The sequence below is a fragment of the Apodemus sylvaticus genome, chromosome 6, assembly GCF_947179515.1.
Source record: "Apodemus sylvaticus chromosome 6, mApoSyl1.1, whole genome shotgun sequence".
Lineage (NCBI taxonomy): Eukaryota > Metazoa > Chordata > Mammalia > Rodentia > Muridae > Apodemus > Apodemus sylvaticus.
The window spans coordinates 11,406,859-11,433,366 of NC_067477.1; the positions used below are offsets into that span (position 1 = coordinate 11,406,859).

Consider the following 26,508-nt stretch of genomic DNA (forward strand, 5'->3'; position numbering starts at 1 on the left):
CAGCCTGGTCTATGGAGTGAATAGCTGGACAATCAGCGGCTACACAGAGAAACCCTGTCTTGAAAAAACAAAAACTAACCAACCGACCAACCAACCAAAAACACCAAACCAACAGAAATAGAAAGAAAGCAAACAGAGCAGAGCAAACTTGCACATCTGCGAGGCAAGCATGCTTTCACTTTGCAAGATGATAGCAAAGCAGCCTTCTCCCTCGGTAAGGCCATGAGCTCCTACACTATCCACTCACAAGCTTGTATCAATGCAGAGGGCAGCAGCAGTTTCACAAAACTCTGTCCATCATTCCCATCTGGACATCCAGACTGAGTTCCAGTCTTCTTATCCTCACCCTAAGTGGGGCTATCATTTTAAACAAGAAGATCATTGATACTTCTAAAAACACCAATTTTCCTGCACCAATCAGGTACTAGTTGAGCAAAAGCAACGAACAGTAGCATGCACACACACCACGCAGTCTTAGTTTTGAGGCTTCAGAAGTTCCCTTATTTGGACTTTGAGTTAGAGAGCCACGCCCTGGAGCCACGCCCACAGCTACCTTCAGCAGCCTCTCAATGACCGCCACTGAGGCTAACAGGCAGGTGTGTTCCAGACCCATGGTGTAACCACTCCCTGTCAATAAAACCAGGTCTACCTCCACAGCTTTAAAACATCCTTTGCCTCAGTACTTCCTGGTTGGTGTCCTGAACAGCCAATACACACCTCAAGAGCCACCAAACTCCAGTGCTGCTGTTATATTGCCGTGAATGAAACAAGGAATGAACGAAACAACAACAACAAGATCGCAATGGCTTTTGAGACAGGTTCTCTGGGAGCAGAGGCTGGTCTTGACCTTGAGGTTGCTGTGTAGCTAAATCTGACCTTGAACTTCTGACCTTTTACCCCCCTACCTCCCGAGGGCAGGAATTACAAGCATGTGCTGTACCACCTGGGCAAAAAGAAAAGGAAGAGCCTTTGAGACAAGCTCTCTCTGTGTAGCCCTGTGTTCTAGAACCCCGTCTGTAGACCGCCTGACTCAGCTTCCCAGTGCTGGGATTACAGGCGGGTGTCACCGCACAGCTCTTGGCTGTCCTCTTTCCTTCTAGATACCCTTCTGCTACTAGCTTTTTTTTTTTTAAAGACTTATTTATTTATTGTATGTAAGCACGCTGTAGCTGTCTTCAGACACCCCAGAAGAGGGCATGAGATCCCATTACGGATGGTTGTGAGCCACCATGTGGTTGCTGGGATTTGAACTCAGGACCTTCAGAAGAGCAGTCAGTGCTCTTACATGCTGAGCCATCTCTCCAGCCCCTGCTGTAAGTTTTAATCAATGTACACTGAGTGTGAGGCCATAACCATTTCTTGTGTCACTTTTATCTCACGAAACACAGCCCTGCGGTGGGGTTACCCCCACAGAACATGTTGACTGGAAGAAGCTGGCTGCAGGCTCACAGCCCCTCGGGGAGCAGGAGCTGTTGGTGGCGGTGCTGTCTATGAAGCCAGTACAGTGCCACGAGAACCAAGGCAAACAACGGGGAGAAGGCAAAGGCTTCCCATCTGGGTCTTACACAGACATGGCTGTGGGTCATGCAACACCAGGAAGCACCTCACTTGCTCTGTGAGGGAGCGGCGGTATTGGGGTCAAGCAGTCCGGCCCACCAGTCTCCACGCTGGCCAGTGCCAAAGTGTCCAGAGGTAATTAAGTCACCTGTGGGGTGGCCACTTTCCACAAAACTATGGGGCTGGGAGCAGAGGATGGAAGTGGGAAAAGGAACACACAAAGGAAAGGAAAGAGAGTGGGCAGTGTGTGCTGCTTGGCTGCTGAACAGGAGAGCACTTCCTCACAGAAGCCCAAGACTCCAGAGCAGAACTGACTCTTCACACTGATGCTTTCATTTAAAAACCATTGATAATTACAAAATAAATGTCCTCTGTAAACAATGGGAAGCACTGCACACCCAGCGGCCAGCAGCCCCGCCTACCTTCTTCTCCAGGGAGCTGCTCCACTCCTTCAGCAGGTTCACGTGCTGCACCGCGGAGCTGGCCTCGTGGGCCCTGATCTGCTGGTTTGTACCCTGCAAGAGCAACAGTGGGTTACTCCAAACCAGTCACGCACTCAGAGAACAAAACACCTAGCACACAACTCTAGAAGGGCGTGTTTCTGTGCAGGAACCCCAGGGCCCTCGCCCAGGCCTCCCATCTTTGTTCCTCACTGCAAAACCAAGGCAGTAAACGTAAAACCTATCCTGCTCCTTTACAAACACTTTCATGATGGTATACAAAGAGAATGTTCTGGAACCTGCAGCTGCAGCTGCAGCCCGTTGCTGCTACAGCAGTCCAGTGAACTATAATACAGCATTGTAACCAAAAAGGCAACGCCTCAGCAGGCTGAGTGTGCTGAGAAATTTACATACAAAACATAAACAATCTACAGAGTACATAAGATGCAGACCATTCAAGCCAAGAGCAAGCACGTTAACTAGTACTTTGCACATTCAAGGAAAAAATCAGTTCGAGAATATAATTTGTTTTGATACCAGAAAATTAAAAAATCAGAGAAAGCGTTTTCATGATCTCCAAAACACATACTCTGTACATAGTCTGTGTCTATCTATGCTGATCTGAGCGTAGCCCCGCATCAGCATACATACGCGCGCGCACACACAGGATGGATGGGACTACGCACAACAGAACAGGGAGGTGTAGCGCCTCCTGGACTAACGCTGGCAAGGGAGGACCTCACGCTCACTCTCTGCATTTCCTCTTCTCAGTAAAAACTACAACGTGAGTTTCTCGAGCTCTGTACTGACGAATCCTTAACAACGCGCCGTCGATACGTAAAACTAAACATACACCACTTTCCGTCTAATGTATTTTGCCCTTTGGCAGATAAAAATTAGGATATATATTTGAATAAAAACTGAATCTTGACTCGCTAGCAATTCTCAGGTACATTTAAAAAAATGAACAGAAAACCAGATATAGGTTTCTGACGACAATACTGTTTCCCAGGAAGCTGTGCTCAGTCAAGCCCAACCTTGACAGGGGTCAGGGTCAGCACACATGTGTAAACAAAGCATTATGAACATCCATGTGTGATTCTTTTTCGCTAAGGACTGACAAATGATGTCAAAGCTAAGTCTAGTTTAACAGTCACTGATACTTGGTGATACGGTTAAAGCAGCCATCACCGCATCCGTTCCTACTGTCGGAGGAGCTGAATGCAGGGCACCTGTGTCCACCTGAGTCTCAGAACTCCCTGGACTGGCAGGTGCTTGAGCACCCACACCAGCGGCACTCGTGCGGCCTTTGCACTTATGCAGCAGGTGGTCTGGTTTCATGACAAAGACTAAGAGCGAGAACTCAGATGCGGAAATATTATGAGAACTTGCTTCAATGGCAGAATGTCAGTAACTGGGAAGGACAAATGTTGGATACTGACCTGAAAAACGCAGCCATAGCGCTTAAAACTACAGGTGCTGGGGGCATTGACACACTCGGACAAGTGTGCACGCAACTGCAACAGGAAAGAGACATGAGTTGTGACACAAACGTTTGCATGAGAATGTTCAAACATATCAAGGCACAGAGAGTGCCCAGCCTGTGCTGTGAGCAGGCTGCTGTCAGCTGCTGGTGTACAGGCCTGCTCGCTGGACTTCAGGCAGTAAAATACAGTTTCATCACAAGTATGCACGCATACACACCAATATACACAAATACATTTACTGCAACAGTTCTTAAACTTCCAATTTTCTTAGAATGAATTATTCAAACTGTGACACGCCGTCTGAAGTGCCAGAGTTAAAAAAGGAAAAAAAAAAAAGAAAAAAAAAAGAGAAACAGAATGCACATTTAAAGACTATTAACAAAAACTGTATGAAACACAAAAAAATCAGAAAGCATTTGGGATACAACTGGGTCACACACCTACTATACAGTACACAAAAATAAACCCATTTCCAAAGCAAGTTCACATACAAATGTCAGCACTACTTGAGATGGCTGCAGGTGAGTTCCTCCTTCACTGAAGAGCCTTCTTCCTGCACATTCAGAGGCTCATAAGCTTTTCAAAGATTTCTTCAGCAAGTCTAACAACGGGAATCTTATGCTGTCTCAACTGACAGAGGGAAAATTAGGAGTGCCTAGAAAAATCTAAGCTGTCTGGAGAGAAACAGCTTCTTGTTTAGTTCCAGGATGCCCCAAGCAAGAGACAAGGGACCTGAGATGTGTCCTTAAGACACGTGTGTGTCTGCCTGGCGCCTGAGCCTGAGGCTGGGCTGCGCTTTCCCAGTCTGATGCCTTCTCCCAGCTCACATCCATCGTCTGTGCAGACGGGGTGTGTGCAGGTTTGCGCAGTTCAGGAATCCTGCTCCGTCTACCAGAGCCAGGGCAGTTGTTCACTCTACTTGGTGTTTAGGAATGAAGCAGACAGGGACCCATTTCCCCTCTGCTCACTGACCCATCTACACAGCTCAGGAGAAAGGCAACCAGGAAGAGGGTCTTGAGGCCCCTATCACAACCAGCCATATGGCAAAGTTAGCTAGGCGGTTGTAAAGGTCAGCATCCTAGTATCCTTGTAAGGTTCCCTGGATCCAGTCAGGCTGTCCCGGACTGGACTTGGAGGAAGTACCCAGAAGGTCCCCCAGGCAGGTCAGCATGGCCTGCACAAGGGGACTCTTGCTCACAAAGTCTGCGTAAACCTTTAAGGTCTAACAGCCTTCCCGGGCTCCTGTTATAATTATAGACATGACCAGCTAACACTTGTGATGCTACACACCAGGGCACACTGTTCTGACATGTATTTCCACAAAAACTCACCACTTCACCTGTTCCTAACCTGGTTTTATTATCAGTGTACTCAGAGCCCTGGAGGACACACAGAAGCTTTGAAACAGAAGAGACCAATGCACAGCTCAATATCTCTGTTCACTAGAAATCAAGAAACATGCACTCTAAAATTTTATTTTGAAATAAAAGTAACTTAGAGGCAAGTTTTCATCTTAACTCAGAGCTCTGAGCAGACAGAATTGAAGTAAGGGCTATACATTCTGGGGGTCACCTCAGCAGTTAGGCTGTCCACACACTATCAGAAGGCTCCTGGTGGCCCAGCACAGGCCATTTACTTTCTCTCCCCCAAGCCCCTCCCCGGGTACATTGGTCCTGACACCAATCTTATCCACCCTACCCTGGGAGGCTGTACCTAGGAAAGCAGAGTTCTCACCGTCTCCTCCTAGATGAGGCTTACACCGGCCCTCATGGCTTCCTTCTTCTAACTGCCCAGGAGGATCCCAGGCCGCTGGAGAAAACGCTAGTGACCAGGCTCCAAAGATCAGAGCAACCATGGGGTTCCAGGTCAGTTCTCATGTAAAACATGTTGGGAACCGGGACTGGAGAGATGGCTCAGCAGTTAAGAGAGCACTGACTGCTCTTCCAGAGGTCTTGAGTTCAATTCCCAGCACCCACGTGGTGGCTCACAACCATCTGTAGAGGGATTCAATGATGCCCTCTTCTGGTGTGTCTGAAGATAGTGACAGTGTACTCATATATATAAGATAAATAAATCTTAAAAAAAAAAAAAGTTGGGAGTCCCTGGGATTTCCCTGTGAATCCATCCATAGACAGATAAAATGAGACAGGTGATGAGAACCTGCCCATTTACAGGAGCACCTGGGCAGGCGCAGTGTGCAGCTGGGCTCCTCACATGCGCCCTTAAGGATGCCCTGCACTTAGCACCTCCTTTCCAGCTAGCCCTGCCCTGCCCTGGAGGTCAAAATTGTCTGAATGTCTGAATTCATTCTTCTGAGACAATCTTACAGAAATGCATTATTTTGTAGATTTTAAAATAGTACTTCAAAAAACCCTTAAAGTGCCACCTTTCCTTACATGTGTGGATAAAACATTCACATTTTTCCAATTTTTCCAATTTTCAACTATTTGTTTGCTTCTGACTTCCACAAACTCCCTGTGAGTTTTGTCTGTCCTATTACACACATTACCACAGTCAAGACTCTAGAGGCCGGTAACTCAGAGGAGTGGAGCCTACTGCACACCGGACCCAGTGTTCCCGGGTTCCTGTCTGGGCCTTACCTCACTCCTCAGAAGAGTCTGGACGCTGCACTTGTGAGGGCAGGATACCACCACACAGGGACAATCTGTGTCTTCATGTTTCTACAAAGACAAAGGAAACTCTAGAACACCAAAGCCCATCCTGGCTGCTGCCCACCAGCTTCCCAACACAGAGACATCTGCCCACAGCTTGGTCCACCATCATCATGTGACATTCACCCAGAGCATGGGAGAGTCTGGAACCGTGAGACATCAGGGCACAGCTGACTCAGAGGGAACTTGTAAACAACGCTATTGGTGGCACCTGTCCACCAGCTTCTGCCCAGCAGATCACAGGTCAAGGGCTATGGACAATTTGGGGTTGGCCAAATGACCCACTGTGGAGTTGCCCAGGACCCCATAACATGGGAAAGTGGAATGGTTTCTTGGATACTTACCAAGATTATCTTTAATACACAAGTATGGATAAAGTTTGCTCTAGGCCCTACTTGAATGGTGTGACTCCTCCTTTTTATTATTTTTTGGATTTTCAAGACAGAGTTTCTCTGTGTAGCCCTGGCTGTCCTAGAACTCACTCTATAGACCAGGCTGGCCTCAAACTCAGAAATCAGCCTGCCTCTGCCTCCCAAGTGCTGGGATTACAGGTGTGCGCCACCACTGCCTAATGGTATGATTCTTAGCTCTGTAGAAGACAGATGAGGATCGCTAATCTCAGTGTGAGGGCTACCTGGCAATGTGTAGTCACTCGGACTCCATAAACAAAGCAAGGGCAAGAACTCCGCCCAGGACATCACACTCAAGGGCCCAGGAAAGCACCATGAGACCCACACTGGAGGCACAGACAGGAGAGCCAGCACAGCACCACAGCTGGGTCAGGACACTCAGCAGTCCTCCAGGGCCCCGGGGCCCTTTCAAGTCTCAGTAGGTACTCTAGTTCCTTGGGCCTTCGGTGACATTTGTCTTTAGGTGGATAAATGAACAGAGGCACTTGCTCCGGCCTCAGTCTAACTAGGCAGGTAAAGGGTCACAACAGAGGCCACACAAGGGAAGAGTTAACAAAAAGCACTGCTCTGAGGTACCAGGTTCAGTCTCATTGAAATCTTGAAGGCCTGGGCTTTCTAGGTATACACCTGCATCTGCAGAGCAGGGCCTCAGAGTCTCCCAGAGTACCTGGTGAGCAAGTCTACTACCATTCCCTCCTGACTGGACAGGGAGAGCCTAGTCACAGGCCTCTCTCTCTCAGGGGATAGCCTGCACAAGGACCCCATCCATGTGGGTTGCATGGATCCGAGCTTCCAAGTACTACAAAGTCAAAGCATTCTGCGTGTTTCAGTGGAAAACCTAGTAACATGCCTTACTTCTCTGATGCCTACCACATCTGTAAACTGAGTATGAGCAGACCACCCTCCCAAGAGCCAAGGCCACAGGCCACAGAGTGGTGTGGGACTCTGAAACATGGGGGAGGCATCACGGGGACTTTGTCGGCTCCTGGAACCCACACACTCCCACCTCGTTCTCTGGGCTGGACACTGGCCTGCTGACTCATCAACAAAGGCAGAGTGGAGGGAGAAGACCAGGGTGGCACCACAGGAGGTGAGGAGGAACGGGGTGGGGAGGGTAGGAGGGGGGGAGGGGAGGAGGTCAACGCCAATACCTTTGTATGCACTTTTATTTTTGTTTGTTTGTTTGTTTTGGTTTTTTTGGATTTGGTTTTTTAGAGACAGGGTTTCTCTGTGTAGCCCTGGCTGTCCTGGAGCTCACTCTGTAGACCAGGCTGGTCTCGAACTCAGAAATCCGCCTGCCTCTGCCTCCCAGAGTGCTGGGATTACAGACATGCGCCACTACTGCCCGGCTCTTTGTATGCACTTTTACACACAGGAGAATATCTGGAAGAAGATTTTAAGGGCATCAAAGGATGCACATCCTTTAATATAGATTTTGATGAATTGTTGCCAAATTGTCCCCCAATAACCTGACCCCAGTCTGAAATCCAACGATCACGAGAAAGCATATTCCTGCACTTTACCAATTCTACCACATTCTCTACTCTAGAACAGCCTAATGGGAGGTTACGATATGGGCTCCTGCAGCTCGGATGTTGTGAACTGGGGCACTTCCTCTTACCTATCATTTCTTTTCATTGAATTGCCTGCCCAGGGTTTCTACCCATGAAAGAGACTGACTAGTGTCCTCCCCTAACACTGCTCACGCCCACTCAGAACCTCTGAGTGGGACCCACTGGGTCTGGTTCTTTGCAGCTGCCATGAACGAGGACAAGGCCCTATGTCTCATGACTGGCATCCTCAGAGAGGCAAGGACTTGGTTGCAGCCACCTAAACACGAGACAGAGTAGGGGTATTATAGCCACTGGCCAAGGGTCAATGGTGGTTAAGAGAGTCTAGGAAAGGGAAGAAAGTATTCTCTCAGGGATGCTGCTGGGAACAGGACCCTGCCAACATCTTGGTTTCTGATCCTACTTTCTTTTCCTTTATTTTATTTAATTAGTGTTTGAATACCTTCCTAGTATGTATAGATGTGCACCACATGTGTGTAGGTACTTATGAAAGTCAGAAGAGGGAGTTACAGATTGCTATTACCTGCTATGTGGTATTTAGCAATTCTGTGTTGTAACAGCCAAAGGTAAGGATGCACCACTGAAAACACAAACAAAAACCTGGGCCAAGCATTCATATGGCACACGCCTTTAATCCCAGCAGCTGGGAAATGCAGGCAGATAGATCTCTGTGAGTCTGAGGTCAGCCTGATCTATACAGTAAGTTCCAGGGCATCTGGGTTACATGAGACTGCCTCAAACAAAGCAAAACAAAAACTTGATACATTTTGTAGTGGTTTGTAGGAAGACTGGTTACTTAGAAACAGTGTAGCTTTGAACCCCTGCCTCTGCCTCTTGAGTCCTGGACTGTAGTTTTGCCCTCCAGCCTGGCGCAAGTACAAATTTGATCACACATGTATGCACATGATCAACATTTTAACATGATCAACATTAAAATACAACTTGCTACAAGAATTGTATGCAGTTTGGCCCTGTATTAGCCACTGTCAGTAATGTACTGCCAGTTGGCAGGTCCTAAGCTATAGTGTATGACACAATTCATAGCTGAGAAGTTAAGTATGTTAGAGCTTAAAACAAACAAACAAACAAACAAACAAATAAATGAATAAAAGGAAAAAAATCAACCCTGTTTGGGGGGGGGGAGCAAAAGATTTGGGGATGTAATCCTGGCCCTAAATAGAAGAAGAGGCCCAGAGCAAGTCCCAGAACCTTCCTAGTTCTGTAAAGAAGTGAGTGTGCACTACTCTGCCAGTATCAGAACTGCGGTGTCACTGAGGAGGGAACACGCAATGATGTGAGACGGGCACACTAGTTAGAACACTGCTGGGCTACAGACACACAGTTTACAGGCAAGTGCTTGCCAGCTCGGCATGCTCAGTGCGCTGGCTTCAGTCCGAAGTATGGAGGTAAGGGACTGAAAACCACAGAAAACACAATCCAGACCTTAACAGGCGTGTAATGGTGGCACACACCCACAGTACTCAGGAGGCGATGGCAGAAGACCAAGAGTTCATAGACATACTAGTGAATTTAAGACCAGCCCAGGTTGTTTTTTTTTGTTGTTGTTGTTGTTTTGTATTTTTGTTTTTTAACAAGAGCCTATTTCAAAACAAAATGAATGAAAACAAATGGCTGTCTGGTGCTGCATGCGGTGACTCCAGCTGCTCAGGAGACCAAGGCAGGATGCCGAATTTAAAGCCAGCTTGGCTGAATTGGTGATTTCACGGACAGTCAGACCCTGCCTTAAAATAAGAAAAATTAAAAAGTGATCTCTGAGGATGGTCCTGAGGTCAGCCCTTAGTCATGCAAACTGAAGCGCAAGTGATAACAAATCCAAGCTGCCACAGCTAGCTTCCCTCAGGGAGGCCTCAACAGTATAAGCAACAGCATTCTCTGAGGGGTCTTCAGGTCTCAAGCTGCCTTCCCTGCCTCTTCTCTGATCTTCTCTAGCCCTATCATAAGAACTGACCTCCTTATTGGTGTTTTGTATACGTTATGGTCACAGTTCTTTCCACTTTACAGAAATTGAACTGTGTACCTGGTTCTCCTTTCTCAGACTGCAGACTGTGGATAACATCAAGTTATCCCCTCTTCTGTGAACACGTGGTTAGCTGTGCACCCTCCTGATTCTTTTTTTGTTTTGTTTTGTTTTTGGATTTTTTTGGTTTTTTCGAGACAGTGTTTCTCTGTATAGCCCTGGCTGTCCTGGAACTCACTCTGTAGACCAGGCTGGCCTTGAAGTCAGAAATCCGCCTGCCTCTACATCCCAGAGTGCTGGGATTACAAGCTTGCGCCACCGCCCAGCTCTGCCCTCCTGATTCTTACAGTCTTGCCTGGTGTTCAGAGGCGGCAATTTATGTGGTATTTAATGGACACGTTTTCAGTTCCTTCTCAAATAAAAATTAATTACTTGATTCCACTCTGCAAATAACTGATTTCTGCAAGAAGCAAAGTGTATCCCTGACAGCAGTACACTAACGCGTGCAGTCTGAAAGGCACTTATTCCCAGGGTCTCACTCAAGGCAAGTTTGTTACTAGAGACACTGCTCATTCATTAGCACATTCTTTTTTTTTTTCATTAGTACATTCTAATGCTATTTCCTTAAAAGCTCTCAGTAACTGGGAATGTCTATGGTTCTACAAGAAAAATACTTTCAGATAACTCGAGGCCCAGCCTCAGGCTGGTTGGGAGGAGTGCTGAGATTGTGAGCAGAACCCACCCCAGTTCACAGGGTGGGGACCCTCCTACAGGAGGGTGGGGACCCTCCTACAAGGAGGCCACGACATGTTCCAAGACAGACACTGGGAACTCAGCCAAGGCCCTTGTGCCCTAGCTATACTCCAAGAGTCCTCCCACCGATGACCTCTGCACTGCTATCAGGAGAGGTCCCTAACTGCTTGGCCTCAGCAATACCTGGCCAGGGCCCCCAGCTCTCCTCACACTTCCTAAGCCCCTTCTTAGCAATCTGCAAGCAGTCCATGTCCTGGAATGTCACGGCATACAGTAGGTACACAACCAATGTTCACTCTGTTTTAAAATTGCTCCTCTACCCTCAGGGTCTCTCTCGTCTTCTACATAGAAGTGATGACTCCACCACATGCACAGAGCAGACTGTGACAAAACAAGGAGGAGGAGAGCACTCTCATCCCCATCTCTCTCCAAGACAGCAGCTTCTGACCCCGCCGGAGCAATGAGCCTGCTCTAAGTGCCGGCAGTGCCATACAGCTGTGAGAAGACAGCACTCCACCAAAATCTGAGGCTATTCTTTGGGACAAGTTACAAATTCTACCTTTTTTGAGTCATCATTTTTCATTTCTTTGACATCTCAAACGAGTCAATCAAGGCAATGGAAAATGTTAATCATATAAATCAAAACAAGCAAAACAAATACAGCTTTACTCTGAAATAAAGTTAGATGAAAATTGCTATCTAATGCTCTCTCCCTTTCTCTTCGGGAGAAGCATCATCTCTGCACCTGACAGAGCAGAGGGACGGGGCGGGCAGAGCCAGCAGCGCACCTGCAGTGTGATCATGGGAACTTGGCTCTTGCAGTGATTGCACGTGGCCTCGCGGTATTTACAGGCCTTTTCCACATGATCCCGCAAGTCTTTTCTCAGTACTTTCTCTTTGCAGTCGGCACGCAGACAGGGAAGTTCCTCAAACTGACATTCATTTTTCAGGTGCACCTGTAGAAGGAAGCAAAGTTGTTAACGGGCAGAAAGTGTAAGTGTGAAATGGCAGACTGTACCTGCTGTGTAATGAGGTCTGCAGAACACTGTGACCTTGCTCCTCAGACAGTTCTGTGCAGCAAAATGGCAAGCAGACATAGGCTCACTGTGCACACTGTGTCCTCAGCATATGAGGAAGGGACCATGCACACACACACACACTACCAACCGGGGTGGGAGGTCTCTGGTAACAACGATTCTAGCAAGATGTAGCTATGCAGATCTGTAATCCGAGCAGAATAGGCTGAGACAGGGGGATGCTGAGTTCAAGGCCTTCTTGAACTGTGTCAAAAAGTATATACCGACACACACACATACACACACACACACAAACACACACACACACACACAAACACACACACACACACACACGCGCGCGCGCGTGCACGCGCACACACACACTAATAAACACACACAAACCCTTTATTCTAATTCAATTATTCACTCTAAATAAAATATACAAATAAAAAACCCTTAAATTTTATGAAGTTTCATAAAGTCCTAAAGTGCCTTGGAAAATAAAAACCCAACTCCAATTTTTATTTGAAGTAGGGTAGAGGGTAACATTCACTGATGTCATGAAGTGAAGCTGTGTGGCCTAGGGATTAGACCGTCTCGTGCACAGTGCTGTTTTAAAGGATAAACACAGCACTATGGTGCACACAGTGCTACGTCTCCCTGGCAGGCAGACGGCTGGGTAAGGTGAAGCAGCGGCCCTCTGCACAAGCACCTCTGGGGCCACTTGGTGCTTACCAGCAGATGCCCGAGAGTCAGCTGCTCCGCACACCCTCTGCCTTCATTCCGACAGTGGATCTGCAGGGCCAGGATCTCTCTCTTGCAGCAGTTATCCTTAAACACCTGAATCGAAAAAGTAGTTAGAGGATTAATACTTCCTAATCGTCACAAGTTGCAATTTTGGATAAGGCTAAACCACTCTAATGATCCTAAGAGCAACTCTTAAGTGGGCCTCAGAAAGCATTAAGGAGCGTCTTAATTTCCATAAGTAGAACGAAGGAGCCAGCCCCTCTAAGAGACACCATTTAACTTGTATAGCCTTACCCACTATCTTTTATTAGGTAAGCAAAATAACCGTTGGGGTGCAGACAGTTGGAGCACTATGATCCTTGAATACTGACATGGCCTCAGGACAAGGTGGGCTGAGTCCCCGCCAACAAGGAGCAGACGGCCTGGAGTGCACCTCTTGCCAAAGGACTTGGCAACATGCTGGCAACTCCATATGCGGTACAAAGAGCCTGCTAGAGAATCAGACCAATGGTTGTAGAGATGATGTTTTGGAACAATCTGTAAAACAATTTCGGTTCCCTCTTAGTGTACACTGCTTATAACTCAGTTTTTACCAAAGACTGTTGTCTTTTTAATTTCCTTTTCCCCTCAGCACTGAAGATGGACTCCCAGGGCCTTATGCATGCTGGGGAAACATTCCACCACTAAGCCACATCTTAGTCCAGAGGAAGCTTTAAATAAACACCACAAGGATGAGCTGGGACTGAACTGTTCTCCTAAAAATGAACACCTGCTTGTCTCTCATTTTATTTTCCCTTAGAGAACAAGCAATCTGCCTCTAACAACAGCCTACAGCACCTTAGTCCTTGGGCCTTTCTGGGACTCCCACCTGTCAGTCCTCAGTCCTTCCTACATGTCCAGCAGAGACAGAACAAATGGCTCGTAAAACAGAGACTTTAAAAACAGAGACGCCTCGGAGAGTAAAGTGATACTACAGAAGCACGACGACCTGAGCTCGGGTGCTGACACCTACACACAAGTCACAGGTGGTGGTGCGCACCTGTCGTCCCTGGGGGTGGGGCGGCGGGATGGGGGGGAAGAGAGAGGATCCTCAGCTTATTGGCCAGCTAGTCTATCCAATTCCAAGCTCTAGGGTCTGTGACAGATCCAGTTTCAAAAATTAAGATGGAAGCTGGTATCACGGTATATGCCTTTAATCCCACCATTCGGAAAGCAAAGGCAGAATGAAGCTGTAAGTTTGAGGCCAGTCTGGAATGAAACAGAGACACTTTAAAGGCACCTTAGCTGGTGGCTTTGCCTTCTCTCAGTCACACTTGTCAATTCCTGAGAATAAGGAAGGCTCACTGCCATTTAAAAGGCATGGGCTAAGTGACCTGCATCTTAGAACAACCGACTCAAGTCTTCAGCAGCAGATATGCTAGTTTGCTGAGGAAGAGCTGGGAGAGTGGCTAGCCTCCCACAACCCGGAACAAGTTCCATCAGATGCTTCTTAGAGCCCAGGGTGACGTCAGGGGCCCTTGTGTCCAGCAGACACATCTGCGCTGTCCTAACCAGCAAGTCCAGCACTTGCAAATGCTTTTGACAGGAAACCCCAGAGCAAGATTCTTAGTGTGGAATTTAATAGCCTACATTTAAAAACTGTTAGGTTCATTAATCAAAATATTGGAATCACACACATTTTTATTGATATTTAAGTCCTTAAGAATGAGTTGTTTCAAGCCACAAATGTACCTGGAAGGACTTAGCAGTCTGTGAGTGGCCATGTGCCAGAGAGAAGGGGAGGGGTCGGGTTCTTCTGGGAAGACAGGGGAGGCCTCAGTGGTACCCACTGAGTATGCCAATGCTGACAGCCAGTGGGCACACAGCAGCTGATCTCATTATTGCCTAAGCACTTCAAGACCCTGTACAGGGCAGCAAGGACGCATTTAAACAGCCCTCCCCACTGGCATGTTTGAGGGAAAAGCTAGTGTCAAAGCAGAGCACAGACCGTATGAGACAGAGAGCTCCAAGGCACCAGCCATCCACCACAGGCACCACCGCCATGACAGGCACCTCAGCACCTCACAGCTCCGGACTCAGAACGCGACCTCTCATGGAGCTAACGGGCCACACTGACACTCTTATGGACAAAGCAAGTGACTAGAGGAAAGCGTGTCTTGCAGGAGTCATAGCTGAAGACTGCGTTTGACATTTCCTCCACACCCAGTCTGCCCAGGTGCTCACATAGCACATGTTGGGCTTTGTAGCCTGCTACACCACTAACAAAACTAAAAGCTGAGTATTCTGGGACAGGCCTACAATCCTAGGAGCTGACGCCAGAGAGCTGCTGTGAGTTTCAGGTCAGCCTGGGCCAGAAGATCCAAGAGGAAGATTCAATCTCAAAAATCAAAGCAAACAAAGGAAACTCAGGGGACTTTCCACGTGTGGAGGCAGAGATCTCTGTGACCACATGTGGAGGCAGAGATCTCTGTGACCATGTGTGGAGGCAGAGATCTCTGTGTCCAGGTCTCTCTGCGATTTCAAATCCAGACAGAGCTGCACAGAAAAACCCTATCTCAAACCAACCAACCAACCAACCCCAAAGGACTGGAGATCTACCTCAGTTAGCAGTGTGCTTACCTAGACTACCGAAGCCCTGAGACAGGCCCTCAGCACTACAAAACTAGCTGTGGGAGTGCATACCTATGATTCTGGGACTTGGGAGGCAGAGAGGGAAGGACCTCAGCTACGAGTGAGTTCAAGGCTAGCCTGAGCTAAGTTCCCACCCTCACCTCTCCACAGAAGTAATAACTGTTTTTGAGAAAAGGTCTTTATTATACAGCCCTGACTGTCCTGGATCTTGCTCTGCAGACCAGGCTGGCCTCCAAGTCCCAGAGATCCACCTGCCTCTGCCTCCTGAGTACGGAGATCAAAGGTGTGCAACACCATGCCTGGCTTAATTTTAAAAAGTAAAACAAAAGTGAATTTCAATGCATTGTACAAAAGCCATGTCAAAACAAGGTGGCTCAGAGGATAAAGTGCAAAGATGGCATCCTGAATTTGATCCCTAGAACCCACTTAAGTGAAGGACAGAAGAGTATCCACAAGTTGTACTCTGACCTCGACATGAACGCTATAGCACACACACACCTCCTCTTGATGATAAATCAAGTAAAGATGTTAACTGAATTACAGAGAGGCAAACGCAAGCTCTGTGAAATGTGTCAGCCACCTGGAAAGTCCAGAATGGCAGCACGCCTGCACTCAGAGGCCAGGGCAAGGGCACCCTGCACTACAGAGCAAGCCTGTCTGAAGAAAGGAAATGGGGGAGCATACCTTGTCTTTGATGATGCTTTCCTGGCATGCGGTGCATTTTGGACTCGAGGAGCTGAAGGAAACAGAGTACATGTGTTAGAGCAGGAGTTATTCCCTCCCCCAGGCTCACAGCACGGACGCCTTCCTCTGCAGTCGGGCCTGCTCTAGCTTGCAGCAACAGACGGGCTCCACGATGCTGTTAAAGACTGAATTTAAATTGTAATCCCCAGGACAAGAAGAACTGAACTTTAAAACATGCTATTTACATTCAGTAGCTCAGTCCCATTGGAAAGACTTAATGACCTTGAGAGCGGCATGTGCGTGCCACAGCAGCTCTCGGGGGGAGCCTCTGGAAGGTGCACCCACAAACACTGAAGTCCTTCTGATGCTCTGGTCTTGGGCTATCTACAGACTCACTATATATACAAACGCTAATGGCACCTGCACATGGGAGCTGCATCTATCTTCCAGGAAAACCCATCACAGGCCTCTCCTGAGCCCAAGTGGTTTTCAGGTCCTGTTCCACAGGAACCAGTGCTGAGCCTACTATGTCATCATCAAGTTCAACCTGTCATTTCCAGCAAAACCAATTGGGCTGTGTGGGACCAGTGAGCAGGTGTGAGGAGGGTGTGAGCTGTGTGGAACCAGTGAGCTAGGGTGAGGAGGGTGTGGGCTGTATGGGACCAGTGAGCGGGTGTGAGGAGGGTGTGGGTTCACAGGAGCCTGACTATTGGGCTCAGCCTCGGTCTCAGGCACCCAGGTGTGAGTGACCTGATGAGAAAAGAAACTTGGTGGTCTTCTCAAGTTAATGTGTAGTGACGGTCCTCATGGTACAGTGTTTCTTGTAGTAATCTGAGCATCAAGCACAATGCCTGACAAATATAAGAAGTTGCATACTGAAACTCTTCCTTGGCTGACTCAACTTCTGTCCTCCAAATCCCAACTTGCCCTTGTGATTTTACCACAGCAACTACTAGACTCATGAGCTTCTAGGGTCTTGGTACCCCGATCTCTAGGTACTGCCTAGGCAAGCATGCAAACTTACCACCTGTTCTGTTCTGCAAGTGACCCCAACTTTCCTCTCTCCTGGCCCAGGGGCACCCTTCAACATTAAGGACTTCTGATCATTTGACCTCACCATCATAAAACATGAGCTTCCTGTGCAGAACACAGCAAGGCAGAGGGGAGGGAGCCACAGAAGTTTTGTGGATGGACGGAGTGCTAATATCCCTGGGTAGACTTCAGGGAGAGGCCTGGGCAAGTGGGGTGTGAGGCAGGCAGGCAGGGACAGAGGTCTCAGAAACCCAGGTGTGTGATGTGCCAGGCTGCCGGAGCCCGTATGGCACCCACCTCAGCAGGGCGGCACCCACCTCAGCAGGGCGGCCATGCAGCTCTCGCAGAAGCGGTGCCCACACTCCGTCTGCTTCGGGTTGCACAGCACCAGGCGGCACTTCTCGCACTTGTACTTGTCTTCCACCGTCTTCACAAACTTCTCCTTATAGCCTCCTTGCTCCGGCACGAGCACCGACCCTGCGCCACGATCAGGCTGCAGCTTTAGGGGTGGGTTAGGCTGCAGTGTGCCAGCAGCGTCCATCTTTTTGCTTGACTCCATTGTAGGAAAGAGAAATTCTGCCAAGCGAAAGGTAATGGGAACTGTAAGTCGTCCCCCAAACCCTTGGAAAGGCTTAGCGCACAGCTGAGGAAGCCCGTGCTGGGGCTTCCCCGGGGCGCCAGGACCCCTCCCAGTCTTAATCCGCCATGGACTAAGACATGGCCAAGTGTCCACCTTCTGTTCGCTTTATCCAGATCATACTGTTAACACTGCCAACCAACATAGTCCTGAAAAATATACTTAGTAAATTGTATTTGCAAGGTTCTTTTTTATTTTTTTTATTATTTATTTATTACATGTAAGTACACTGTAGCTGTCTTCAGACACTCCAGAAGAAGGCATCAGATCTCATTACAGGTGGTTGTGAGCCACTATGTGGTTGCTGGGATTTGAACTCAGGTCCTTCGGAAGAGCAGTCAGTGCTCTTAACCGCTGAGCCATCTCTCCAGCTCCCGCAATATTTTTTAGACATTTTTCTTTCTTTTTTTTTAATTTTAATTTTTTATTTATATGAGCACACTGTAGCTGTTGTCAGAAACACCAGAGGAAGACATCGGATCCCATTACAGATGGTTGTGTGTCATCACGTGGTTGCTGGGATTTGAACTCAGGACGACCTCGGAAGAGCAGCCAGTGTTCATAACTGCTGAGCCATCTCCCCAGCCCTGCAATGGTTTAAAGCAAGGAATTGTGACTGATGGACAAGCCGTGATCTCAGAGAGGTTTTTGCCGGACTGGTCACTCTCCTCCTCAGAGACCTCTCTGGGTGGCTCTAACACATGGCCCTGATGTCCTTTGTCTCAGCTCAGCATGCACAGCCCCACTCTGCTGGCCCTGCTTCCCGTGCACCTCCACAGCTCAGAGAAAGACACCTGAGGCGGCCGGGAAACATGGAGTTTACTTTCCTGTCTCTCCACCCCCAGTCTTTTTTCTCCCTAGGCAGTGGATCTGCAGACTAAACAGGCTCTTTCAAAAGCTACTAGCACTGTTAAAAACTACATTGTAGCCTTGGACAATTTATTTTTCCTACTTAAAAAATGTCTGGGTTTGACCGAGCAGGAACACAGTTCAGTTTGTAGAAAGTTGGCCTGGATTTGATCCCTAGTATCAAATAAAATGGGTCATGGTGGCACCTGTACTCCTAGCACTCAGGAGGCAAAGGCTGGAGATCAGTAGTTCAAGTTCAGCCTCATACACATAGTGAGTTTGGGATATATGAAAACCATCTTACAAACAAACAAACAATAAAACCCTCCAAATTCCAAGAGGACAGATCCTGTCAACTAGCAGTACCTGGAGATCCACCTCTGGGATTCCCCTCACCTCTCTTGCCAGTATAGGACTCAGAGCCAGGACTAGGACCAAGCCCCCTCAGAGCAGAGGCAGAGCCGATACAAGTTCCCAAGGGAAGGCTGGGGCAGAGGCGACTCCTCCTCTTCTCTGAGCCCTGCTCACCTACGGCTTTCTGCTGTTCTTTCTGAGGTACAAGGAACAAATGCTTTATGGTTAGGCCTATACAAAATTGGCTGTCAGCAGCAGATCAATTAATGAGCTGATAGCGTAGCCACACCTACGGAGTGAGCTTTAATAAAGACGAACGCAGCTGTGGTAACATGAAAAGGCCTCGTGTGAACGCTGTGGACGTATAAGTTTTCAAGATGACTTCAAGGGACCAGTGACTGCCTGCAGTCAGTATTTGAGAAGCTCGCTCACAGGCACCACAGCTTACCTTTCTATGCTGTGTGAAAATGGAGGATCTGCACTGAGCTCACTGGCTGGCCGCCATCAAGCATTGTATCAAGCATTCTAGGTCCCTGGGGTCACTCCAGGATCCCTAACAGCCAACTTGGCGGTGTCCCCTCCGTCCTCTGAAGGACATCCAAGCAATCATCTGTGAGCTTGTTCGCACTGGAGAAAGGCAGACTTAGAGGATGGAATCTGGCTCTCTTCAGGTGACTGATAACTCCGGTGTTCAGAGCAGTGAGGAACCGGCAGCAAGGGCTCAGCACGCACTTACTGAATCAATACAAAGGCAAGGTGCCTTAGTCAGGGTTTCTATTCCTGCACAAACATTATGACCAAGAAGCAAGTTGGGGAGGAAAGGGTTTATTGAGCTTACACTTCCACGTTGCAGTTCATCACTAAAGGAAGTCAGTACTGGAACTCAAGCAGGTCAGGAAATAGGAGCTGATGCAGAGGCCATGGAGGGATGTTTCTTACTGGCTTGCTTCCCCTGGCTTGCTCAGCCTGCTCTCTTACAGAACCCAAGAGCACCAGCCCAAAGGTGGAACCACCCACAAAGGGCCCTCACCACTTGATCACTAATTGAGAAAATGCCCCACAGCTGTATCTCATGGAGGCACTTCCCCAACTGAAGCTCCTTTCTCTGTGATAACTCCAGCCTGTGTCAAGTTGACACACAAAACTAGCCAGTACAATTGACGCCTTGTCAACTTGACACACAAACATCACTATTAAGCCTCAACCCTTAACTTTCTTATTCATCCACAAGATCTAAATTACTTTAAAAGTCCCACAGTCTTTACATATTAAAAGTTCAATCACCTTAAAATGTCCAATATCTTTAAAATTCAAAGTCTTTTAAAAGTTCAAAGTCTTTTAACTGTGGGCTCCACTAAAATACTTTCTTCCTTCAAGAGGGAAACATATCAGGGCACAGTCACAACCAAAAGCAAAACTCAAACTCCAAATGTCCGATGTCTGGGATCCAACTCACGATCTTCTGGGCTCCTCCAAGGGCGTGGGTCACTTCTCCAGCTCTGCCCTTTGTAGCACACAGCTTGTCTTCTAGGCTTCAGCTGCCTGTACTCCACTGCTGCTGCTGTTCTTGGTGGTCATCACATGGTACTGGCATCTCCAAAACACTGCTATCTTCCACTGTAATTAGACTGCACCAATAGCCTCTCATAGGCTCTCTTCATGGTGACAAGCCTCTGCTCCTATGCATGACCCCTTCAAGTCCTGGGCCATCAATTGCAACTGAGGCTGCACCTTCACCAATGGCCTTCTGTGGCCTCTCACTATGCCAAGAGCCTCAGCTGCTCTTCATGACCCCTTCATGCCTTCAAAACTAGTACCATCTGAGTGACTCTTACACAGTACCAAGTCCAGCCACAGCACAAAATACAACTATGACTATCTCTGGAACACACTCTCTGTGCTCTCAGAAAACGCTTCCCAGAAGATTTCATCTCAGTGATGCTGGTCTCTTCTTAATCACCGCTAATTTCTTAGCTCCAGTTAACCAGCACCAGCAGTCCCAGGAACACAAAGGTTTGCTTTAGTGGTTCTGGTGTCTTGTTACTCACAGCTGATTCTTCAGCCCCAGCTAACCAAAACCACAGAATCTTCACAATCAAAACATGGCCACTGTAAGAGTCTTTAATCTTCCCTTTGAAATTTCACAAGCCAGGCCTCCATCTTTTGCACTGTTCTTAACATTGTCTTCCAAGCTCCTACAGAACTTTTCACCGAGCTCTTAATATTCTAATGGCTTTTCTAGCTCAAAGTTCCAAAGTCCTTCCACAGTCCTCCCCAAAACATGGTCAGGTTGTCACAGGAATACCCCCACTATGCTGGTACCAATTTGTCTTAGTCAGGGTTTCTATTCCTGCACAAACATCATGACCAAGAAGCATGTTGGGGAGGAAAGGGTTTATTCAGTTTACACTTCCACGTTGCAGTTCATCACTAAAGGAAGTCAGGACTGGAACTCAAGCAGGTCAGGAAGCAGGAGCTGATGCAGAGACCATGGAGGGATGTTTCTTACTGGCTTGGTTCCCCTGGCTTGCTCAGCCTGCTCTCTTATAGAACCCAAGAGCATCAGCCCAAAGGTGTAACCACCCACAAGGGGCTCTCCCCTCTTGATCACTAATTGAGAAAATGCCCCACAGCTGGATCTCATGGAGGCACTTCCCCAACTGAAGCTCCTTTCTCTGTGATAACTCCAGCCTGTGTCAAGTTGACAGACAAAACCAGCCAGTGCACAAGGCATGACCGCTCACCTCGAATATCTTCTGTGACAAACTGACTTCAGGAACAGAAAACTGTAATAACTGAGCTAATTTTGTGCAACGTGAGAACCATCCAAGAGTTCAGCTCCTCAGCTCTGGTCCGGTGCCTGATGCTCTGCTCTACAGTGCTCAGGAAGCCATGTCAAGCAAGCATCTGTGAGAGAGAGGGGCCACTGAGCTGCTGCTGTCCCTGCGTGTCTTGGTTATGGTTTCCATTGCTGTGAAAAGACCACAGCAAACTCTTTTATAAAGGAAGGCATTTAATTGGAGCTGGCTTACAAGTGCAGAGATTCAGGCCATGATCCTCATGATCCTCACGGCAGGAACATGGCAGCACACAGACAGACATGGCACTGGAGAGGAGGCTGAGTTCTAAATCTGGATCCAAGGCCCAGAAAGAGCCGATGGTTCTGTCTTGGACATTTGAACTCTAAAGGACACTTCCAGTGAGTGATGTACTGTCTCCAATAAGGCCACACACACTCTGACAAGGCCACACCTCCTAATGACACTCCCTAAGCATTAAAATACATGAGTTGGGAAGAGGGCTCAGTGGTTAAGAGCACTGGCTGTTCTTCCAGAGAACCCAGGGTCAATTCCCAGTGCCCTCATGGCAGTTCAGAATTGTCTGTAACTCCAATTCTAGGACATCTGGCACCCTCAGAGATATGCATGTAGGCAAAACACTAGTGCACATAAATTTAAAAAAAGAAAAATATATGTGAAATGAATTATTCTTAATGTAAATATAAACAATGAATTAATCTGGTAGCTGTATTTATTTACCTATGCTAATCCCCAATAACTTCACATATCAAGATTTACTTAAGACTACACCTCTACAGCTGAGCAGTTAAATGATGTATCTTGAATGTCCGCCTACCTTCCAGGCCCGTCCCATGGCACCTGCATGTTATGGTTGGTCAGACTCTTCAGATCCCTTCTTCATCGATTCAGTTCCTCCATTCTCCCGTGGAGCTGACCCTCCTTCTCTCCTTCCTCTCACTAGTGGATGTCCACCCCAGTCTCTAGTCTGCTCAGGTATTATTGGGTGATGAGCATTTATTGACAAGGTAGAGAATAAATGGTAAGAACTATTTACACAAATTTGAGACAGGAGGTTCTTAGTGTAAGGATTACAGTGCTGTGTCTGGACTGAAATAAGATATGATGACAGAGAAATTTGCATTTGAATAACCCCAGGGCAAACTTTACACAGCCTACAAAACGTTATCATACCTACGTATGAGGTAGGTATAATCTATGGAGGCTATCCTATTCAAACCAGCACATCTACCCCAGGGCCCCCACAGGCTTGAAGCAATATATCATAAGGCAGAAATGCATTCAGTCCAACTTCAAATAGTCCATCAGTATCAACGCTGTTTAAAAGTCCAAAATCTCTTCTGAGACTCATGGCAATCTCTTAGCTGTATTCCTCATACAGTCAAAATCTAACAGCAGACCACATACTTGCAACATATAACAGTGTAGGAAATATATTATCATTCCAAAAGGGAGAAAGGGGAATGCAGTGAGGAAATACTAGTCTAATGCAAGACCAAAAACCAGCTGGGCAAACTCCAAACTCTACATCTCTATGTCCGATGTCAAAGTATTCTTCAAATCCCCAACTTGTTTCATTCAGGTTTGTTGACTGAAACACACATCTCTCTCCCGAGCCGACTCCACACCCAGTCTGCAGCTCCCCTTGGTAAGAACTCTATGACTCTGGCATCTCCAGCATCTTGGGGTCCCCGAGGCAACCCAGGCTTCCTCATTACAACTTCACACAGTGGCCTCTTTAGACCTCCATGCAGGGACATCCTGACACAAACCTGGCCTCAGCAACTTTTCTTAGTTGTAACCCATCTCTTGTCTCTTTGACTCTAAAGCCAGACCCACATGACCAAAGTTGCGCTATTGTTTGCTTGTGCTGGAACATGGATGGCCCCTTGTTCAAATACATTTTCATCAGCTTTCTGCTTTCAACCGTTTCCTTTACTGCTTAAGCTTGGCTGTCTTGGAACTAGAGAGAACTTGTCTATAGACCAGGCTGGCCTTCAACTAAGAGACCCTCCTATCTCAGCCTCCTCAGTGCTGGGTTGAAGGCCGCCACTCCCTGACCTAGGCTTTTGAGAACTGCTCTCTAAAGTTGGCAGTGCAGCTGTGGACCCTGCCCCAGCTCCTTCATCCAGTCAGCACGCTTTCCTTTCATCGGCTCGTCTCCTTGAACACTGGACTGGACGCCGAACTCCCTGGCGCTCCTTTTCTCCTCAAACTGTACATTTCGTATTTTTTCCTTACTCAGCTTGCTCCTTTTCATTATCGATCTGCATAAGCACGCTCACTAATAACCAAGCAACACAGTCAATAATCGGCTGTCTGGAAATTTCCTCTGCCAAAGCTGTTAATTGATAACTCTTTAATTTAGGCTCAGACAGATTTTTGGGGGGGTGGGGGGTGGGGGGGCAGGGCAGAAAGCAGCCAGAAAGTGTCAAGATATCACAAGAAATATCTCTAGGCTACATACTAATATTTTTCTTCTCTGAAGCCTCTTGAGCCAGGTCATCATAATCTACATTGGTCTCAGCACCACCGTCTCCCATGCTTCTAACAGTATAATCCATCAAGCCCCACTTAAAGCATCCAACTGCTTTCCTAATCCAAAGACCCAGGGTCCATATTCTGCCAAGGAGAAGCTACATGGTCTGGCCTGTCACAGCAGTACTCCACTCCAAGGTCTGTTTTAGTCAGGGTTTCTATTGCTCTGAAGAGGCTCCATGACCACAGCATTTAACTGAAGCTGGCTTACAGGTTCAGGGGTTCAGCCCTTTAGTCTTAAGGTGGGAGCATGGCGGCACACAAGCAGACACAGGGCTGGCAAGGTAGCTGAGAGTTCTGCATTTGGTTCTGAAGGCAGCAGAAAGAGATCAAACCACTGGGCCTGGCTAGGGCACTTAAAAACCTAAAGTTCACCCTCAATGACATACTTCTTCCAAGGCCACACCCATTCAAACAAGGTCACACCTCCTAATACCATCCCCTAAGCATTAAAATACATGAGTCTATGGGGGCCATTCTTATTCAAACCACCGTATGTGAGAGCAGCTAATGATGAATAATCTTTCTTTCTATGGCAGGTTGTGCTCTATATAAACAAGTAAAGATTACAATTGCAGGTTTTTGCTTTTGTAAAACGCCAAAGAAAAGCAAACAGATTAAAAAAATAAAAAGAAAAAAAGAAAATGGAAAAGCTATAACCAGCATATTAACGGAGGCCTTGCAGCAAGTTGCTACAAAAGGCACAGAATACCAGGAGCACGCAGGTCCTTCGGGATCCAGCTCACCCCCTGAAGACTCCCATGGCCACCTGTCCACATCCTTCACACAGCCCGAGCTCAGGGGTTGTGAAGTAGATCATTTCAGAAAAAAGGAACCGCAGGAATGGGAACAGCAGGTTTGTGTGCTGTGTACCTACTGGCAGTGACAGCTTGAAAACATCGGAGCAGTGGGGACCAATGTTGCAGAAGCCAGGGAAGAATGTGGGACAGCGGTGCAGGACATATGATCACATTATGAACCCCCCCCCAAAATTGTGCTATTTCCTGGAAAAAATCTATTTCTAGACTTTTTTTCTACAATCTAAATCTAAAGTCTAGAGATGCAGCTCACTCTAGGACACACCTTTAATCCAAGAGCTTTCTGTTTGTTGTAAACAGGATTAAATAAAATCAACCACAGGTCAAGAGGTGCAGCAAGAACCTAGGTGACAGAAAGTGAACTTAGGAAAAAAAACCCAGAAGGAGTAAGAGGAAGTCAGGACGAAGGACAGACACCAGACAAGCAGGATGTAGAGAGGAGGGACATTTGGTTGAGGGTTTAGAGAAGGCCCGGAGAGGGACAGTGGAATTTCCTTTGGGATGCCAGCTGTGGAGGAGGTCAGCCGGCTACTTCTCTGCCTCTCCGAGACAGCAGGCTTTCACCCAGCATTGGGCTCCAGAGTCTTTATTGGTAAAACCAAATGTTTGGCATTGTGTTAGAAACAAAAGGTCAGGTACTGCTAGGGGGTGTGGGACGTCTCAGTGCAAAGGCAAGAATATTCTGGAATTTGAGAATGGTGGTAGCTCTACCATTTAAAAGCAGACTAAAGCTGCTGGGCTTTAATAAAGGGAGTGAATTCCTATTTTAATATAAAATCTGGATATAAAGTAATACAAAAATAATTTACTCAAAATAATACAATTTAAACTTGATTAGCTTTTGATACAGAATACACTGTAGATATAGCAGGTCACACTCACCCCTAATGCTAAAGGTATACAGCGCTGTGAGCTGTGGGCAATCAAGGGGCCTAAGATTCTCCTTTCTATTACAACAGTCCAGATCCTTAGAAAGCAATGCAGGAAACCACGGCTTCTCTGAAGCTGCTCCCCAGCACAGACAACCCCCTCTCATGCTTAGAGCACTGTGTGTGGCACCCCAGCCAATGCACAAGCAAGCAGTCATGAGCCGCTCCACAGGCGGCCCAATGTCTGAATTAAGCCACAGTTTTCATTTGCTTCCAACAATGTATCCTGAAGATTCTCCTTACCAGCACATGAAAGCTTGAGTTGTTATTGTCCACTAGCCTAGGCTACTTTTCATTGAAGTATCTTTCACTCATGTTATCTTCTGAGGTTTACCACAGGGCTTAATGCTAATAGTTAAATACTTTTAACTGTAAACAGTGTGAACAGCTCTCCACAGGGACATAGACTACACAAACAAAGATGATAACCACAGGGATCACATGGTGTCGTTTTCTTTTCTAACACCCTCCCCACCTCCCACCAAGACACAAGGTATCTGTGTTGCCCTGGCTGGCCTCAAACATATGGAGCTCTGCCTGCTTCTGCCTCCCGAGTGCTGGAAATAAAGGTGTGTGCCACCCCTAA

General features: G+C 47.4%; 1 protein-coding gene across 8 annotated transcripts in view; it reads right to left on the bottom strand.

Moving 5' to 3' along the window:
* The window catches only part of Traf3 (TNF receptor associated factor 3), a 100,091-nt gene that overhangs the window by 9,509 nt on the left and 64,074 nt on the right, over positions 1-26,508 (bottom strand). For all 8 annotated transcript variants that reach the window (XM_052184991.1, XM_052184985.1, XM_052184992.1 and 5 more), the window contains 7 exons: positions 17,296-17,554; positions 15,947-15,998; positions 12,620-12,724; positions 11,657-11,824; positions 6,085-6,165; positions 3,440-3,514; positions 1,980-2,072 (listed from right to left, as the gene is read on the bottom strand). In XM_052184991.1, the coding sequence (XP_052040951.1) occupies positions 1,980-2,072; positions 3,440-3,514; positions 6,085-6,165; positions 11,657-11,824; positions 12,620-12,724; positions 15,947-15,998; positions 17,296-17,537 (816 nt within the window). In that variant the 5' untranslated portion in view covers positions 17,538-17,554. The remainder of the gene's footprint in view (positions 1-1,979; positions 2,073-3,439; positions 3,515-6,084; positions 6,166-11,656; positions 11,825-12,619; positions 12,725-15,946; positions 15,999-17,295; positions 17,555-26,508) is intronic.